The sequence below is a fragment of the Bombyx mandarina genome, chromosome 08 (genome assembly GCF_030267445.1).
Source record: "Bombyx mandarina strain Sakado chromosome 08, ASM3026744v2".
NCBI classification, from domain to species: Eukaryota; Metazoa; Arthropoda; class Insecta; order Lepidoptera; family Bombycidae; genus Bombyx; species Bombyx mandarina.
Window position 1 is genome coordinate 12,366,777 of NC_143215.1, and position 20,378 is coordinate 12,387,154.

The 20,378-nt window shown below is 43.7% G+C and overlaps 1 protein-coding gene across 6 annotated transcripts in view; it reads right to left on the bottom strand.

Moving 5' to 3' along the window:
* Positions 1–20,378, bottom strand: part of LOC114242938 (putative G protein-coupled receptor Mth-like 3) — a 123,479-nt gene that overhangs the window by 29,415 nt on the left and 73,686 nt on the right. For all 6 annotated transcript variants that reach the window (XM_089729571.1, XM_089729572.1, XM_089729569.1 and 3 more), the window contains exons 2-3: positions 5,691–5,877; positions 1,316–1,507 (exon numbers count right to left, since the gene is read on the bottom strand). In XM_089729571.1, coding sequence (XP_089585697.1) covers positions 1,316–1,507; positions 5,691–5,877 — 379 coding nt within the window. The remainder of the gene's footprint in view (positions 1–1,315; positions 1,508–5,690; positions 5,878–20,378) is intronic.

Sequence of the window (20,378 nt, forward strand, 5' to 3'; positions counted from 1 at the left end):
GACTATGTTTTGTGCGTACAATAATGAATAAGAGACAGGTGCTGTGTTCATCTAATTCCTCTTGCCTCCTTCTTGCCCCTATCCCACTTCACGTGGGGTCGGTTCAGCTATGATGCTGCATAGGAATTTGGCGTGAATTTTACTTTACTTTTAGGCAGCGGCTTGGCGCTGCCCCTGGCATTGCTGAAGTCCATGGGCGACGGTAACAACTCACCATCAGGTGGGCCGTATGCTCGTCTGCCTACAAGGGTAATAAAAAAAAACTGTGCGCTGTATGCTGGTATGATGAACATGATTGTCTTCCAGAATATTGATACAAAAAACCTTTAACTTATAGCTGACCCTGTCCGCGATTAGAAATTAAAAAAATATCGCGACATCGACACGTTTTTATGGCGTTTCTTTGTCTCAAACAAAAGACAATGTCATCAAGATCTCAATCTTGAGGTAATTATTTGCAGACTCCTATGAAATAAGAATAAGGTTCTCAATTTTGTTGTGTTTTTTATTTATTATTATATAAACGGCCGTCTGGTGTAGTGGTAAGTGACATGGTCACTACACAAGGGGGTCGCGGGTTCGAATCCCGCCAAGGGAAGATATTTGTATGATAAATATAAATGTCTTTTCCAGGGTTATGGATGTATACTAAATATATGTATGTGTATAATAAAAATCTTACATTTATATCCGTTATCTGGTACCTGTAACACAAGTTCTTTACGAACTTATCACGGGACCAGCTAACGTGGCGTGATTGTTAGTAAATACTTATTAGTTAATATTTATAAATATTTATTTAAACAAATACGCTTAAAATATATTTTTCAATTTTCGTTAAATTTGCATTGCTGTTCGTCCGTGACAACGGAAATTTAAATTGGATCGCTTCACTTAATTTTATTCCATAATACGACTACAGTCTCAAAAAAATTTACCTGACTGAATTTCATTCATATCATTTTTCAGATAACAGAATATATAAAACCTTCACTTTTCCTCTTTGGAAAAACATTATGTTTTTATTGCTTAGTTGGGTGACGAGCTCACAACTCACCTGGTGTTAAGTGGTTACTGGAGCCCATAGACATCTACAACGTAAATGCGCCACCCACCTTGAGATATAAGTTCTAAGGTCTCAGTATAGTTACAACGGCTGTCCCACCCTTCAAGCCGAAACGCATTACTGCTTCACGGCAGAAATAGGCAGGGTGGTGGTACCTACCCGCGCGGACTCACAAGAGGGCCTATCACCAGTAATTACGCAAATTATAATTTTGGGGGTTTCATTTAGCTACTATTATATCATACTCACTGAAATAAACGCATGTCGTCACTGTTATGTTGTTGATCGTCAGCAGTATTTGCATTGTTGCCAGGAACGTGAAGCCGACGAACAGACTGAGAAGGTACGCCATAAGCACCCTGCCGTGCAAGTTCCGTAGCTCTGGTAACCACGCGTACACTGCTACCGTGGCCAGGATGAACAAGCAGGAAATCAGCATGCCTTTTGAACAAAAACGAAATATTAACATCGAAAACAACATTATTGACGTAATGTTTATTAATGTATTTTTTGTATTATCTGTGTTTCTATTTGTTTGAATTTTTTTGATTGACACGTCCTTTTGTTAAAATATATATATATAAAAATGAATCGCTGTTCGTTAGTCTCGCTAAAACTCGAGAACGGCTGGACCGATTTGGCTAATTTTGGTCTTGAATTATTTGTGGAAGTCCAGAGAAGGTTTAAAAGGTTAATAAATATGAAAATACTCGAAATTAAATAAAAATAACAATTTTGTTTTTTCTTTGATGTGGATGGATTCCTTTTGTTTGTTTTAAGTTTATTTTATACAAAAGTTTAGGTCTTTTATTCATCGATTGAGGCACTACGAAGTCTGCCGGGTCAGCTAGTTTGTAATAAATGTTATTTTGTTCTGTGTTACTAAGGCCTACAATGATAGTTTTAAATTTACGGAAGGCAGATAGCAGAGATTATTTTTAAACCTTCTTTCTACTCTTCAATCTATTGCGTAGCTGTATCTTCCTTCTTCCTTTTATACTTCTATTTCCGCTTTCGATAGAGATTTCACTAGTAAGTCCTTAATAATTAAGAGTTGTTGTTGTAAGACATTTTTGCGGGCCTAATTTTGCAATTTTTTTAGTCGTCCTGGCCTAAAGGATAAGATGTCCGGTGCATTCGTAGCGATGCAACGGTGTTCGAATCCCGCAGGCGGGTACCAATTTACGGATGGTAGGACCTCTTGTGAGTCCGCACGGGTAGGTACCACCGCCCCGCCTATTTCTGCCGTGAAGCAGTAATGTGTTTCGGTTTGAAGGACGGGGCAGCCGTTGTAACTATACTGAGACCTTAGAACTTCTATCTCAAGGTGTGTGGCGCATTTACGTTGTAGATGTCTATGGGTTCCAGTAACCACTTAACACCAGGTGGGCTGTGAGCTCGCCCACACATCTGGGCAATAAAAAAATAATAAAAAAAATACATTATTCCTTCGTTGCGAAAAATAGAATGTTCGTGAACAATTTAAAGTACGTATTTGTTGAAATTGATACTAGCTCGCGGTACCCGTAGGTCCTTTTCACATGCACACGGTCACGGCACGGTCTGTGCTAAATAAATAAATAAACTAGGCAACAAATTTGTTATCCTTTAATTCGCTCCTGCCTAATGAAAATGCTTAAAATTTCCGGGCATATCTGTTTGCAGTAGTTTTTTTTTACAACTGCTCATAAAAAAATGTTTATTTGACATGTGAAGCTATGATTTCTTTCCCAAGAAATCGTAATGCGAGATTCCAGGGACTTATTCTTGGAACTATTGAATCATATGTTAGTTATTGTTACTGTTACTGTTAATGTTATAACATATGATATTGGATGTTAGATTTTAAACAACTGTATGCTAGGCGACATAATATCAAAACCTCCCTTCTCATCGGTTTATTTTATTTTCCTATTTATGTTCCTAATTCCCAAACCGTTACTTTCACTTTACGGTATCACCACAAATGAAAATACTATTTACACATTTTAAATACTATTTTTGGAACGAAGTTCCTTACGGCAGGCTTGGAGGAGATAGGGATTTTGCTGCGCGACCGAACTGAAAAAAATGTGATAGTAAAAACCGTAAGAAAAAGTCCGTGGAATAAGGCCTTGTTTTCCGCACAGCGATATATCACCGCGCGATTTTTTTCTCGTAATTCTTCTTTTTTTTTTATATGGAACTTCGCTCCTTTCCGGTGTCCCACGTCACCACACATCTTTTTTTTATTGCCTTAGTAGGCAGACGAGCATACGGCCCACCTGATAGTGAGTGTTTACCGTCGCCCATGGACTTCAGCAATGCCAGGGGCAGAGCCAAGCCGCTGCCTACCAATATTAATTTAATATTCAAAAGATTAATTTTATGAGCGATGTTTTTTTTAAATCAAAATTTTAACCAATAAAAATTTTATTTCACTTGTAATTCAAGTTTACATGATTGTTGTGTTCCGAATATTTCACAATTTTCGTGATTACAGACGTGCGTATAATTAAATTTTATTGACAATAAATACGAGAGATTAAATCTTAAGGGGAGTTTTAATTAAGTCCACTACACGCCAAAACCGGAGGAAATATGATGTACTACTAAGTAAAATTATTTTAACCGCTTGGAGATTTTTTTCAATTACATAGCCAATAGGTTCTGTTTTCTTTTTGGGCAGGGGCCTCCTACAAGATGTCTGCGCCAAGGGGGCACGCGGGAAATGTGAGACATGACGGTCTACAGATGTTGGGAGCAGACCGAGGGCTTAAAGAATTTTTAGGATCCTACTCCACCAAACGAATCCCCTAGCACTCTCTCACCGGACGTCCGATCTCCAGCCGGGGTCAGAACCCGCTAGGGTCGTTGTCGCGTTCAACACGCCACTCAGACTCGCGGCACCACCCCGAGGAAGTCAACATATGCCTGACACAAGCTAACGTTCTGAGTGTTCTGACACAAACTTCCAATGACAAAAATTCCCGTAAACATTTTTTCCTGTTCAATGTGTAATGTCTAAAACCATGCGTTTAGTCATTCTGTTGCAGCAGATGCTAGACCAGACGAGCTCTTGACCCGTCGAGTATTAAGTGACACAGCTTGAATATTGACACCCATCTTGATAATAGCAGATGTAATATGCGCCAAAGTTTTTCGCCAGAAATAGGAAGGATACGCCATATCAACAATAATTTTATTGTGCGAGTATAATAATTATTATTATTTTTGTTTTTTTTATTGCTTAGATGGGTGGACGAGCTCACAGCCCACCTGGTGTTAAGTGGTTACTGAAGCCCATATATATCTACAACGCAAATGCGTCACCCACCTTGAGATGTAAGTTCTAAGACCTCAGTATAGTTACAACGGCTAAATAATATTCGCGCCATTCGGTTTGAAGGGTGGGACTTCAAACCGAATGGCGCGAATATTATTTCATAGCGAGCCCAGTTTGTGATTTAGCTTGTTTATTTTGCTTAGAAAAGTTCGTGCCTACCCTAGGATTTGAAATTGACGCATCAAAATCACTCGATACAAGTACATCGGGAGTTTTACCTACTAGGTCACGGACGTTCAATTACAAAATGGTATTCCCATTGGTTTGTTTACATTCAATTTTTACCACTATGTATCATTTAACTTGTTTCTCATGAGTAATTTTTATCCGACTTGAAAAGCAGGAAATTCTCAATTAGGTAGCTGTTTATGTTGTTTCTTATAAAAATAATATTTAAAAATATAATGACACATTGCATACAAAATATATAACCAGATATTTTGAAGTCACTAAATTAGATGGCTTAATGTGTTACCGAAAAAGGTCTTGCGAAACCCTTTGAATTCTAAACAGAGGTAGGCGACCCATACGAATGATGTTATTAGAAACTTAAGTTGCTTCCTCACCTTTCATGATACCCATTAAGAAGCATATGTTTCTAAAAAATATTTAAACGAACAATGCTTCAATACCATGAACAGTCAGACTAACTACAAAGAAGCATAGTGCTATCTTGAGCTATTTATTTCCAATGGTCCCAAGCCAAATATAACGAACTATTAGATAAAATCTATCTATACTAATATTATAAAGAGGAAATATTTGTTTGTTTGTTTGTTTCGAATAGGCTCCGAAACTACTGGACCGATTTGAAAAATTATTTTTCCATTAGAAGCCGACATTGTCCCTGATGAACATAGGCTACTTTTTTTTTTTTTTTTTTTATTTTTTTTTTTGGTTTCATGTGTGTTTTAATGTTTCCGAAGCGAAGCGAGGGCGGGTCGCTAGTATTTAATAAATGAGGTCCTATATAGTCCTTTAGCTCATTGACATTCTACCGTGAATATGTCGGGTATCATAAAGTTACGCAATCAATCGATGTATTGTTACGAAGACTACCCAATTTTGTTATATCAACAGGGAATATGGTGGCCTGGCCTATACCTTGTACTAATGTTACTCAATTCCCGAGTTCTATACTCGCGTAATGAGGTATTTTCATCTTCTATGATGATCCATCTTCTATGATCATTAATATATTAGTTTAGTTGTCTCCTACAATTGTTTTTCTTGAGAAAATAACGTGACACTCACTCTACCTGCTAATAATTCCTATTCCGTTTTGCTTGTCATACTTACAAGTGAATCTTAGGACGTATTGTTCGTTGTTAACTTTATCAGCGAAGCAGATCAGCGCGTCCAGACTTGAGGTCCTCTCGCCAGTTGTTGGGTCTTCTCTGACGAACGTGTCGATGCAGTATTCATCTGGGGTCTGAACGAGCCACGGAGGAATGCTCTCTGGTATTTGTATGTACAGTTTACCATCCTGAAATTGATATTTCAATTTGTATTTGCGTTGCGATTTTTTTGTTGAACAATATTTTTTTAATGGTGATAGGACCTCTTGTGAGTCCACACGGGTAGGTACCACCGCCCTGCCTATTTCAGCCGTGAAGCAGTAACGCGTTTCGGTTTGAAGGGCGGGGCAGCTGTTGTAACTATACTGAGACCTTAGAACTGATATCTCAAGGTGGGTGGTGCATTTACGTTGTAGACGTCTGTGGGCTCCAGTAACCACTTAGCACCAGGTGGGCTGTGTGCTCGTTCATCCATCTAAGCAATAGAAAAAACCTAATTGACAAAATAGTGGCCGCTATGAGAGACTATGTGCAATTTGTAGGAACATACAGTTGTAACAATAAGGTTAAATAAAGTTCAAATAACCAATACAGCTGAGGTAAGTGTTCGCGAAATCTACTATGAAGATCTGAAAATTCACAATGAAAAGTTGGATTTTGTTAACGTTTTTGCTTGGCACGCAGTGTAACAGTTAATAATCAGTTGACGGGTCAATAATCTTTTGTGACGTGAGATGTCTACTAATAAAACGGACAAATCTTTTGGTAAAAAAGACATTTTTGGAAGTTTCTATTGCCTATACTATAAAGTAGACTATTGCTTAATGGCACTGTGATTAATTAAAAAAAATGATCAAAGATATAGTTAGCGAAATGATATTCTCACAATAATATCATATCTGTGTATTATGTTAAACCGGTTCTGATGGCTATTTTTAATTTTACTTGGGTTTTGTGCCGAAATATAGGGAATTAATTCGGGAACTGCGAAGTTTTAGGGAATCATATTATACAAGTATAACTGTCTCCCAAATTTTTTCTTTCCTAAATATGTAAGTGTGCTATATGTTGTAAGAGGTTCGGCCCCCTACCCGAAAAAATAATGTTCAAGAGTTTAACTGTTGGAAGATTGTAAATATAATCTCTAAATTGACCTTTATTGTCAAAATAGTTCGCAAGGTGCTCACTTGTGGCGCCACCGTCTTTACTATAGGTATTTATGTTTGTATTTTTGCAAATCACTTTCTATGTTTTTCTCTTTGCATTAAACCGTTAACAATTTATTCTATTCCGGAATATTATCTAAATATTAACTCAGAAAAACAAAAAGACATATTGCAACAAAACGAACAAAAACACATGTTTGATCTGATTACAACGACAACATGCAGAGTACCTACATGTTGCTTAAGTGACCTTTAAAAACATTTGATATCGTAATTAAAGACAGACATTTAAATTTCACCCCGATAGAAGTTAAAGACTTGATCAAAGACCTACGTCCTCGCAAGGCTCCCGGTTCCGACGGTATATCTAACCGCGTTATTAAACTTCTACCCGTCCAACTCATCGTGATGTTGGCATCTATTTTCAATGCCGCTATGGCGAACTGTATCTTTCCCGCGGTGTGGAAAGAAGCGGACGTTATCGGCATACATAAACCCGGTAAACCAAAAAATCATCCGACGAGCTACCGCCCGATTAGCCTCCTCATGTCTCTAGGCAAACTGTATGAGCGTCTGCTCTACGAACGCCTCAGAGACTTCGTCTCATCCAAGGGCATTCTCATCGATGAACAATTCGGATTCCGTACAAATCACTCATGCGTTCAACAGGTGCACCGCCTCACGGAGCACATTCTTGTGGGGCTTAATCGACCAAAACCGTTATACACGGGAGCTCTCTTCTTCGACGTCGCAAAAGCGTTCGACAAAGTCTGGCACAATGGTTTGATTTTCAAACTATTTAACATGGGCGTGCCGGATAGTCTCGTGCTCATCATACGGGACTTCTTGTCGAACCGCTCTTTTCGATATCGAGTCGAGGGAACCCGCTCCTCCCCACGACCTCTCACAGCTGGAGTCCCGCAAGGCTCTGTCCTCTCACCCCTCCTATTTAGCTTATTCGTTTTTTTTTTTTTTTTTTTTTATTGCTTAGGTGAGTGGACGAGCTCACAGCCCACCTGGTGTTAAGTGGTTACTGGAGCCCATAGACATCTACAACGTAAATGCGCCACCCACCTTGAGATATAAGTTCTAAGGTCTCAATTATAGTTACAACGGCTGCCCCACCCTTCAAACCGAAACGCATTACTGCTTCACGGCAGAAATAGGCAGGGTGGTGGTACCTACCCGTGCGGACTCACAAGAGGTCCTACCACCAGTAATTACGCAAATTATAATTTTGCGGGTTTCATTTCTATTACACGATGTTATTCCTTCACCGTGGAAATCAATCGTGAACATTTGTTGAGTACGTATTTCATTACAAAAATTGGTACCCGCCAGCGGGATTCGAACACCGATGCATCGCTAAACATGAATGTACCGGACGTCTTATCCGTTAGGCCACGACGACTTCGAATATCGTCAACGATATCCCCCGGTCGCCGCCGACCCATTTAGCTTTATTCGCCGACGACACGACTATTTACTATTCTAGTAGAAATAAGTCCCTAATCGCGAAGAAGCTTCAGAGCGCAGCCCTAGCCCTAGGACAGTGGTTCCGAAAATGGCGCATAGACATCAACCCAGCGAAAAGTACTGCGGTGCTATTTCAGAGGGGAAGCTCCACACGGATTTCCTCCCGGATTAGGAGGAGGAATCTCACACCCCCGATTACTCTCTTTAGACAACCCATACCCTGGGCCAGGAAGGTCAAGTACCTGGGCGTTACCCTGGATGCATCGATGACATTCCGCCCGCATATAAAATCAGTCCGTGACCGTGCCGCGTTTATTCTCGGTAGACTCTACCCCATGATCTGTAAGCGGAGTAAAATGTCCCTTCGGAACAAGGTGACACTTTACAAAACTTGCATAAGGCCCGTCATGACTTACGCGAGTGTGGTGTTCGCTCACGCGGCCCGCACACACGTAGACACCCTCCAATCCCTACAATCCCGCTTTTGCAGGTTAGCTGTCGGGGCTCCGTGGTTCGTGAGGAACGTTGACCTACACGACGACCTGGGCCTCGAATCAATTCGGAAATACATGAAGTCAGCGTCGGAACGATACTTCGATAAGGCTATGCGTCATGATAATCGCCTTATCGTTGCCGCCGCTGACTACTCCCCGAATCCTGATCATGCAGGAGCCAGTCACCGTCGACGCCCTAGACACGTCCTTACGGATCCATCAGATCCAATAACCTTTGCATTAGATGCCTTCAGCTCTAATACTAGGGGCAGGCTTAGGGACCCCGGTAACCGTACTCGTCGAACTCGACAAAGAGGTCGACGTGCAACCTAACCCATGCATCAGCCCGCTGAGTTTCTCGCCGGATCTTCTCAGCGGGTCGCGATTCCGATCCGGTAGTAGATTCATTCGCGAAACAATTGCTCTTGAGTTGTTAGGTCTCCTTCGGAGGCGCTCGGGCAGTTGTTAGCAAATCCCACCCCTCTTGGCTGAGCCTTTGCTCGCCCACCTGTCCTGGTGAAACTGGAAAGGCCTTCGGGCCACCAGTAAAGTTTCAATCATAAAAAAAAAAAAAAAAAAAAAAAAACATTTAAATTTTATTTGTGTAGATTATACGCAGAGGATTCGCTTGATACAAGAAGTTGCGCCAGATATTCTAGTCAAACCTGTTCCAAGAGAGAAATCATAGTTTGAACGTACTACCTAGATTAACTAAAGTATACCGATTAAGTCTTTACAGTTTTCGTGCTTACGAAGTACTGAGGTGTTTTTTTTTCCTCAACATTTAAATGCCGTGGCCAATTACCGCGTAATTCTCTATAAAAATGATTTTTTGACATTTACGTTTTTGTTCTCTTCTTTCTATTCGAAAACTCAAAACAAATGTTCACGATTGACTTCCACGGTGAAGGAATAACATCGTGTAATTAAAAATGAAACCCGCAAAACTATTTAATTTGCGTAATTACTGGTGGTAGGACCTCTTGTGAGTCCGCGCGGGTAGGTACCACCGCCCTGCCTATTTCTGCCGTGAAGCAGTAATGCGTTTCGGTTTGAAGGGTGGGGCAGCCGTTGTAACTATACTGAGACCTTAGAACTTATATCTCAAGGTGGGTGGCGCATTTACGTTGTGGATGCCTATGGGCTCCAGTAACCACTTAACACCGGGTGGGCTGTGAGCTCGTCCACCTATCTAAGCAATAAAAAAAATACAACAGATTTTGTTTATAAGCTCAATAAGGAGACGAGAATACGTCCTATCTGATAATGAGTGGTCACATTACCAGCGTCGCACTTAAACCGCTGTCTACAGCTTAATATCTGAGCAATAATATGACTAATAGCATAGTTAACATCAGAAATTAACGTAGTCATAGACTTCTTCCAATAGGCTGTGATCGCTATGATCTCATTAATTAAATTCGTAACTTACGTATTTTCAACACATAAATGCCACTAGACGATGACCGGTTTTTTTTTTGATAACGCCATCTTTTGTGTCTTTAAAGCGGTTAGTTACCCTCAATTAAGAAAAATAGTATTATTATTCGCCAATAGATGTCGGGAAGAGTTGATTATTGAAAACAAGAATAAAACAACATTTTCCGAAAATAAATCGTAGCTAGATCGATTTATCGCCCACGAAATTCCCGTCCAGTTAACTTATTCCTCTCCCTACAAGGTTGCCTGGAAGAGATCGCTTTCAGCGATAAGGCCGCCGATTTATATCACCGACTTTTGTTTTATTAGTTTACTCTGTACATATTAAGGTGTTAAATAAATAAAGAGTTATTATTATCCCCTGTATACTAAATTTTATGAAAATCGTTGGAGCCGTTTCCGAGATTCAGATTATATATATAATTAATATACAAGAATTGCTCGTTTAAAGGTATAAGATTCATACTAATATTATTAATCTGAAAGTTTATTTGTTTGTTTGATTGTTGGTTTGTCCTTATTTCTTGTTGAATCGAAGCAACGTGTTGACGTGATCTTTTTAAAGCGACAATTTTGGGTCAGTAACATGGACTTACCTTTTATCCTAGTAATACATACCGTCGCCCATGGACTTCAGCAATGCCAGGGGCAGAGCCAAGCCGCTGCCTACACAATAATACGTAAACCCAAACCAATACAGTCGAATTTCGATCATTGGGCGAACCCTAGTTAGAGCAATAAAAGTTTCGTTGTTAGCGTGCATATAATTTTAACATCAGGAAAATACGTCGAGAAATATTTATAAAATTTTATTCAATACGATGTTTCCTTTTCAAGAAAAATATGTCTTAGCCGTAACCAAATAAGCGTCAGCATCGTATTTGTAATTCCTAAATAACAAGTGACCAGTGCAAGCCATATGTCATCGGTAGAATCGTAAAAACATGCCGTCTCGATTTCTAGGCAGATAAAGCACCCCCCCCCCCTTCCTCATAAAAAAACAGTTTAACTGTTTTTTAATTTTTTTAATAAATTACTATTAATTGAATAAGAACTGTCTGATGAACTCATCTTTGTTTAATACTTCACTATTAAATTTTATTGTCTTTTCTTTATTTCACTTTCCACTAAACACAACATTGCAAATTACCCGAGCACAACAATGACGGAGAATTTTAGGTGTATGAGAGCAGACGTAGACACTAACGCGCATGCGCACTTGTCAGTACCCAGGGAGGAAAAGTTACACTTTCTTCCCTGTACAGCGGGAGGAAAAGTTAGACTTTCGTCACTGTACAGCGGGAGGAAAAGTTAGACTTTCTTCACTGTACAGCGGGAGGAAAAGTTAGACTTTCTTCACTGTACAGCGGGAGGAAAACCGAACTTTCGGCGTAGGTAAGAGAAAAAATATATCTTTTATACAATTTTCAATTTACACCGAGTCTCGTTTCGTAGTACGTAAATACGTAGCAAAGATTGGGCTAAATATAATTACTGAACAAACAATTAACCGTAATGTTGGACAGAGACGCGTGCCCTGGTCCCATTTTAATCCTTAATTTAAGACTAATTTAGCAAAATCAAATAAGAAACCAAAAACAGAGGCGAAAGATGAAAAAGAAAAAACAGAGGCGAGAGAAAGATGGCGAAGACGGTTAAAAAATTAACAAGGTGTAACAAAAGTGTTAATTAATTTTTAATTATTATTATAACAGAATATTTTCGAACAGTGGAAGTTTTATTTCATGCGCTGCGATCCCTATTCTATATTTATAGGAACATATAATTCAGATTTCAATAGAAAAATCGTCTTGTAAAAATCGAACCCCTAAATTTGTATAATTACTAGTTCTAATGTGTATATATTGTCCATGCGAATAGGCACCTGAATGTCTTTTTCTGCTATGAAGCAGTTTTGCCTTGCTGTTTGAAGGGTCGGACATAAGTTATCTAAGTCGATTAGGTCTTCAACCTTATATCTCAAGGCGAGCGGCTCAAATCACGCTCTGATGTCCACGGACCCTGTTATGTGGTTCGTGAGCTCTCCAAATCATCTAACACATAATTATTGAAAAATGAAAACGTTATTACCGATATTACAAAAACAAATATGGTTCCATTGCCAAAGCTTTTAGCTAATTAATTATTTAACATATAGATGTGATCGGTAATTACGAAATGATAATTTAATGTTAAAGATACATATATTAACATGAAGAATATAATTACCACGTTCTGTTAATAAGTTGAAGCAGGAATTTTCCTTCGAGTAATTTTGAACAATACGTCACTATTATCTTGTTTTCTTAAAGGCCTCGATAATTTGATACATAGAACCAGTGCAGGATAATGCAGCAAGTAGCTAAATAATTTTATTTCAACTTTGTTACTTGTATATTTTTTTATGTTCTATACATTTTATTAGTTACAAGCGGCCTGCTCCGGCTCCACTCGGGTCTTTAACAAAAATTTCAACGATATTTGACGTTGTTTAATTTTTTTAAATAAAAGAACACTTCTTGTGGCATAACCATATATGCTGTCGCGACACTTTGCAAAATAATAATGTGTTCTACAAAGTCGTAGTACATTATTTTATTCTATCATCAATAGTTTTCGCAGGGCACGCGATGTAAAGAATATTTTAGGTAATTTATTTACACCTTGGGTTACATTATTGGAGTTTTAGTAAGGATCCCTAATTTTTTTCAAAAAAGATTATAGCCTATGTCACTCCGGAATAGTGTAGCTTCCAAACAGTGAAAAAAATTTTCAAATCGGTTAAATAGTTTCGGAGCCTATTCAATACAAACAAACAAACAAACAAATATTTCCTCTTTATAATATTAGTATAGATGCACATTACTTAATACTACTGTCTGGCTGTCGAGAGAATGCCTTCGATCGAACTATAATGATTTAATGATAACATTTGCCGTTATCAGGGCAAATGAACAATTATTTTTCGTCGTAAATTCGACGCCACCTCAAACAGACATTGGCTTGATCTCAACCCGTCAGAAACACGTTCTATCAGCGGACGGACTATAGTACTAAAGAGTAATGTACAGTCTGTAAATTAATTATTTTATTTATGAATATTATTACATTTCAAATTCCTTTACAAAGTATCAGTAAAGTAAGAAATTGTCTTTAGATAATCATGAAAATGTCTAAAAAGGACAACATTAATAGAGAATAAGAGAGAGAGAGAGAGAGAGACAAAGAGAAAAATCCTATTGCTGGACAGCCATGGGCACACAATATGCGTCCACGCACATACATGACACCTCCTATTTTAGGAAAACAACCGAAATTTTTACTATCAACAGAACTTGTTACAGTATGTTACTATGTATATATGTTATAATTGAAATGTTCTGAAACCCCAATATATATATATATATATATATATATATATATATATTTTTTTATTCTTTTTTTTTTTTTTATTCTTAATAAATATTTACTAACAATCACGCCACGTTAGCTGGTCCCGTGATAAGTTCGTAAAGAACTTGTGTTACAGGTACCAGATAACGGATATAAATGTAAGATTTTTTATTATACACATACATATATGTCGGAGGAGGAACGCCGAAGGAATGTTTTTAAAAAGTGTGACGTCACCATTGCTGACGTCACGGTCATTAAGTTCTCGACGATGACTCATGTTTGGGCTTCCAAAACAAAACTTCACGAGAACTGCGTATATTGCACGAGAAGCATAACAACGTTACAGAGAGATCCGTACTGTACTACGGCTCGGACACGAATGAATCAACGCTTTTTTTTTTTTTTTTTTTTTTTTTTTTTTTTTTTTTTTTTTTTTTTTTTTTTTTTTTTTTTCCTACCTAAGCTGAGAGCCTTGAGAGGCTATATCAGCGTAACCCTAACTTTAGTAGGTGAGCTCACGGGGCTCAAACCTGACGATGTTGCTAACACGAACCCTAGCAAGAGTCGTGCTTCGCAGAATCTACCACCGGATCGGAAACGCGACCCACTGAGAAGATCCGGCGAGAAACTCAGTGGGCTGTGTCTGAGAGTTAATTTACTCGTCGAGCCCTTCGTCGCAAGCGACGGGTTCGACGAGAACGGTGACCGGTGCTTGAATTACCTAAAAGCACCGTTAGTGGCTCGGGTGGATCCGAGATGACGTGTTTTGGGCGACGTCGACTGCTTTCCATTCTGTCCGCAGGATCGGGAATGTAGTTACCAGCGGCCACGATGAGAGGGTTCTCATGTCGTGCCGCTTTATCGAAGTGGCGCATGGACGCCGACTGCAGATACTTACTGGTGGACTCTAAGTCCAGGTCGTCATGGAGGTCGACGTTCCTGACGAACCACGGGGCTCCGACGGCTATCCTGCAAAAACGGGATTGAATGACTTGGAATGATTTCAAGTGTATGCGGGCCGCGTGAGCGAACACTACACTTGCATAGGTCATGACGGGGCGTATGCAAGTTTTGTAGAGTGTCACCTTATTTCTAAGGGACATTTTACTTCGCCTACATATCATCGGGTAGAGACGTCCTAGAATGAAGGCGGCACGGTCGCGTACCGTCTTGATGTGGGGGCGGAATGTCATCCTACTGTCGAGGGTGACGCCTAAATATTTGACCTTCGGGGCCCACGGTATGGGCTGGTCGAACATCGTGATTGGGCGAACGGCGGGGGCGGGGGTGTTGACGCGCCTAGTCGGGAGAGGGATGCTCAGCGTGGTGTTCGGAGGGCGACCCCTTTTGAAGAGCACCGCTGTGCTTTTCGTGGGGTTGATGTCGATGCGCCACTTCCGGAACCACTGTCCCATGGTGGTAGCTGCGGTCTGAAGTCGTCGATGAAGCAACGCCTTCTTCCTACACGAGTAGTAGATGGCGGTGTCATCGGCGAAGAGCGCCAGATGGGTCTCCGGAGACCGGGGTATATCGTTGATATACAAACTGAATAGTAACGGGGAGAGGGCGGAGCCTTGCGGGACTCCGGCTGTGACGTGACGGGGCCGGGAACGCGTTCCCTCGACTCGATATCGGAACGAACGGTTCGACAAGTAGTCTCGTATGATGAGCACGAGTCTGTCTGGCACTCCCATGTTATACAGTTTGTATATCAAACCGTTGTGCCAGACTTTGTCGAACGCCTTCGCTATATCGAAGAAGAGGGCTCCTGTCGGAATGGGTTTCCGCCTGTTCAGCCCTAGTAAGATGTGCTCCGTGAGGCGGTGCACTTGATGGACGCACGAGTGTCTGGCGCGGAATCCAAACTGCTCGTCTATAAGAATTTTATTCGCGGATACGAAGTCCCAGAGGCGTTTACGAAGGAGCCGTTCGTATAGTTTGCCTATCGCCGGGAGGAGACTGATGGGGCGGTAACTCGCGGTTTCGTTCTTCGGTTTGCCCGGCTTGTGTATGCCGATAACGTCCGCTTCTTTCCACGCCGCGGGAAAGATGCAGTTCGTCATAGCAGCATTTAATATGGTGGCCAACATCGTTATCAGTTGGGCTGGTAACAATTTAAGCGCGCGGTTGCGGATGCCGTCGGAGCCTGGAGCTTTCCGTGGTTGTAGGCTATCGATCGCCTCCTTAACCTCGGAAGTGGTAATGGGGGGTAACGCGTCCGAGGGCGGCAGGGAAGCTCTGCGCTCGACCTCCCTGTCGACGAACTCGGTGTGTTCGGGGTCCGCGTGTTGAGTGCTGGTGGTGCACTGCTCTTGCAGTGCATCGGCCAGCAACTCTGCCTTGTCATCGTCATCGTAAGCCGGTGGTTGGCCTGAGGGGCGTACGAGAGGCGGCATAGTGACGATAGTTTCGGACTTGAGGGTCCTAGCTAGTCGCCAGTATGCTTGGTGAGTGGGCGCGAGTTCTTTTAAATAACTATCCCAGTTTTCGTTTCGGGCGTCGCTCAAGCGGGATTTGACCTCCCGCTGTAAGCGACGCATCCGAGTCCGGTTTGAATCCGTGGGATATCGATCGTAGGCCCGGATTGCCGCGTTCCTAACTCTAACGACGTCCCTAAGATCGGGGGAAAGTCTAATGCGGTGGAAGCTATCCTCCACATCGACTTGCTTTGAAGATCTTGTGATCGCCGTCGAGACGTGATCAGTGAAGATGTTTATGGATTCGACGGTATCCTCGGGGGATGGAGTTGAATCCGGGCCGCAAGGGAGGATTGGTGGAGCGGTGTCAGCTAAGCACGTGCCCAGCTTCTTCCAATCCACCATGGTCCTCATATCTGGTTCTCGGTTGACTGGGCGACCGAGCTGCATTACGACAGGTCGGTGGTCTGAGTCGAGTTCTGACATTGCCTCGATGGAGCGCAAGCGCAGAGTTACGTTCCTCAGCAGTGCCAGATCTATTGTGCTCGGACGACGCGCGGCGTTGTACGGATAGCACGTGGGGGTCGGGGGGTTGAATATCTCGAATGTGAGGTCGTCTATGAACGCGTCGAGACGCCTACCGTTCACATTCGTGCGATGGCAGTTCCACCTAGTGTGGTGGCAATTTAAATCGCCTGCCAGGATGACCGCGTCCCCCATACCGAGCAGTGTCTCGAGGTCACTGCTCAGGAGGGGTTTGTCAGGGGGGAGATAGACGGATGCGATGACGATCGGCTGGTGTCCCGTCAGCGCGATGCGGCACACTGACGCCTCGATATGTAAGAGCGAGGGAGTATCGAGAGGGACGCAGTGCAGGGCCCTCCTATAGTAAATGACAGTCCCGCCCTTGCGGGTGGAGAGTCTGTCATTCCTAACCATGACGTAATTCGCGACTTTGGGGTCGCGACGCGAGGGCTTTAGGAAGGTCTCCTGCACCAGAAGGATGTCGATGAGATTGTCACGGAGAAACTCATATACTTGGTCGCGCTGACGCGCGAGTCCGTTAGCATTGTAGAATGCTAACTTCAAAGAATGGGGTTTTAATCTCCCGTTGCACGCCATTGATTACCGGTAATCAAACCAGCGTGCGCTGGACGGACTCGATGACGTCGATGTATTCGAACGTCGCGTTTAGGCGGTCTTCGGCCGTGACCGCTCTGCGCATGGCGTCGGCGAATGCACGCATGCGGTCAATATTTATCGCGGCGATGTAGTCGCGAATAATTGTAAAATCGTTTGAGTGCGCGGGGCCGGGGCGAGGCGCGGGACCGGGCGCGGGCGCGGGGGCGGGGCGCGGCGCGAGTAGAGGTTGCGGCGCGTACCGCGGTTGGGGTGCCGGTGTCGTTCCTGCCTTCGTGAACGGCAACGGTTTCGCCCACGCGGAGACGGTGGGCACCGGAGCCGGTACGAAAGCCGGTTTCGGCGCGCGGGGCGCCGAAGTCCTTGGGCCAGCGGTTTTGGGGGGCGCGTTTGCCGGGCGCTTCCGTGGAGCCTTGGGGCATCCGCGGTAGTTGGCCGTGTGTCCCTGCTTACGGCAGAGTACACAGCTCGGCGGTTCCGTCGCGGTCTCTTTGACCCGCGAACAGTCGGTGGTCGCGTGATCGTCTAAGCACTTCACGCAACGCGGTCGCGCGTTACAGTTACGCGCGGAGTGGCCATAGAGTTGGCAACGGTGGCACTGCCCGGGAGTGCCGCGTTTGTAGGGGGCCTCTACGGTGACCCCCGATAGGCCGCACACGGTGCGGAGACATGAGGCAATTTTCTTGCCCTCCGGTGTGGCTTCCAGTGCTACGAGCACCATATCATACGCGAATTTGTCGCGCCCGCTGTGCATCCGGTGCACGCTTATGACGGGGTAGGACTGACCTACCAGGTCATTTTTGATTTGCTCGACGTCGAGCTCTTTTGGGACTCCGCGTATTACGACGCGGAGTTCACGCTCCTCCTGGAGCGCATAGGTGTGATAACCTATGCGTTCCTTGCGGAGGTATGCTGTTAAAGACCTATGGTCGTCGGATGACTCTACCTTGATCTGAATTCCATGCGGGATATTCCTCGCATGGACGACATTGATCTTTTGGGCCTTAAGGGCCAGGGACACTCGATCCCACGACGATTTTTCCCGCAGGATGACCGGCGGCGGCGCGGGAACTTTACGGACGGGCGCGGGCCCGGGGCGCGGCGACGGGGTTGCGCGGCGAGGGGAGTCGGGTGTGACCACGACTTTAGGACGCGACGCGTTCGCGGCCTTAGGCTGTTTTGACGCCGCGGACGGTTCCACGGCGCGGGCGCGTTTTTTCCCGCGCGCGACGGTGGTGAACCCATCCGAGGGTCCGGGTTCCGGGCTGGCGGCCGACTCGAACTCCATCTCCGACTCGGAGTCGGAGCCGGAGCTCGATGCCGCGCAAGACGCGATCGACGCGGGCGCGGGGGTGGGGGGCGACATCGGCGAGTCGCGGAGTTCTGGCGCGGGGGGCGATAGTGGCGAGTCACGGAGTGCCGGCGCGTCAAGGCCGGCCTTGTAGACTTCAAACCTTTCGAATATGTCCGGACAGACGTCGCGGACGAACTTTAAAAAGAGCGCGCCGTTGGCGTCACTCATGGTGATTGTGCCCGGGGGGGGCGTCCCCGGGACTTAAGCACACTCGCCGAAAGGCGAGTCCCCTGAGTAGGAGTTCACCCCCTGCGCTTTACCAGCAACAAGGGGGGGGAGTGCCTTTGCCGTGAAAACGGCAGTCGGCTGGGGATTGGGGTGGAAGTTGGGAAGGTGGGGACCCCACTGGGTTGTGAGTGCCACAACAAGCGGTGATCGCAGCGGGGTTTTAGTCTTTAAAAAGACTGTTTTGCACGCCGAATACGATAATTAAATATAATAAATGAAATGAGTGAATGATAATGAGTTGTCGTTTTCGATAGCAAAACTAACGAACACGAAATACGCTTTACCGATTCAAGGTCGCGATGCCAGCGACAGAGCGTCCGGAATGCAAAACAACGTCAACGACAATGTCGTGCAATCCAAACACACGATCGCGACAGCAGCGACAATTTCTCGGGAAAACGCGTCCGGGCTCAACCGTGTTGCGATCGGAACTGTGAATCAACGCTAGACAGCACGGCCGTATTTATAGGACTTTACACGTCAGCGTGTTGACAAGTATTAAACACGTGAGCGTGTTTACAAGATTTTACAGTATTGAAATTACAATAAAAGGGACTGTTTAACATCAATTTCTTATCACAGAGTAATTAGTTGATGATCAGTAGGTAAATAGTCATATTTGCGCCGACACGGCCATACTGACAGGCGGTGCGCGCTCTGCACCGGCCTCGTTGATTCTCGTAGGTTTTTTCTTTGATTCTCATTGACCTGCAGGAATAAAAAGTTTCTCTGAGTAGCGCATCTGTTATACTTGCGTTACTTGTAACTATGTAGGTTTGAGACTTATTAATGCGATTTGATTGTAGGGTTCTCGGAGGGTATCGTAGGGTTCTCGGAGGGTATCGTAGGGTTCTCGTAGAATTCTCGGCGGTTCTCGTAGAGTTCTCGGCGGTTCTCGTAGAGTTCTCGGCGGTTCTCGTAGAGTTCTCGGCGGTTCTCGTAGATTTATTTAAGGTGTTCGGATAAGGATGTTGTGTAGTGTGATGTTGTGGCGTACACTGTGGTACTTATGTAGTGGGCGTACACTGTGGTACTTATGTAGTGGGCGTACACTGTGGTACTTATGTAGTGGGCGTACACTGTGGTACTTATGTAGTGGGCGTACACTGTGGTACTTATGCAGTGGGCGTACACTGTGGTACTTATGTAGTGGGCGTACACTGTGGTACTTATGTAGTGGGCGTACACTGTGGTACTTTTGCCGAGGCGTACACTGTGGTACTTTTGCCGAGGCGTACACTGTGGTACTTATGTGGTGGAACTTTAGTAATCAAAAATAAAAACTTATCTTTGAGTGTTGATTTTGTTGCTCGACCATGCTGATTTGTGAAGTAGATGTATAGGCTCATCGGCTGTTGCTGGGGGGTAGTCTTCTTCCGCCGATACGGTTATCTGGTCACCAGGTTGTTGCTGAGCGGAGGCGGCGTGTGATCCCGCTTCTGATGTCGGAGGAGGAACGCCGAAGGAATGTTTTTAAAAAGTGTGACGTCACCATTGCTGACGTCACGGTCATTAAGTTCTCGACGATGACTCATGTTTGGGCTTCCAAAACAAAACTTCACGAGAACTGCGTATATT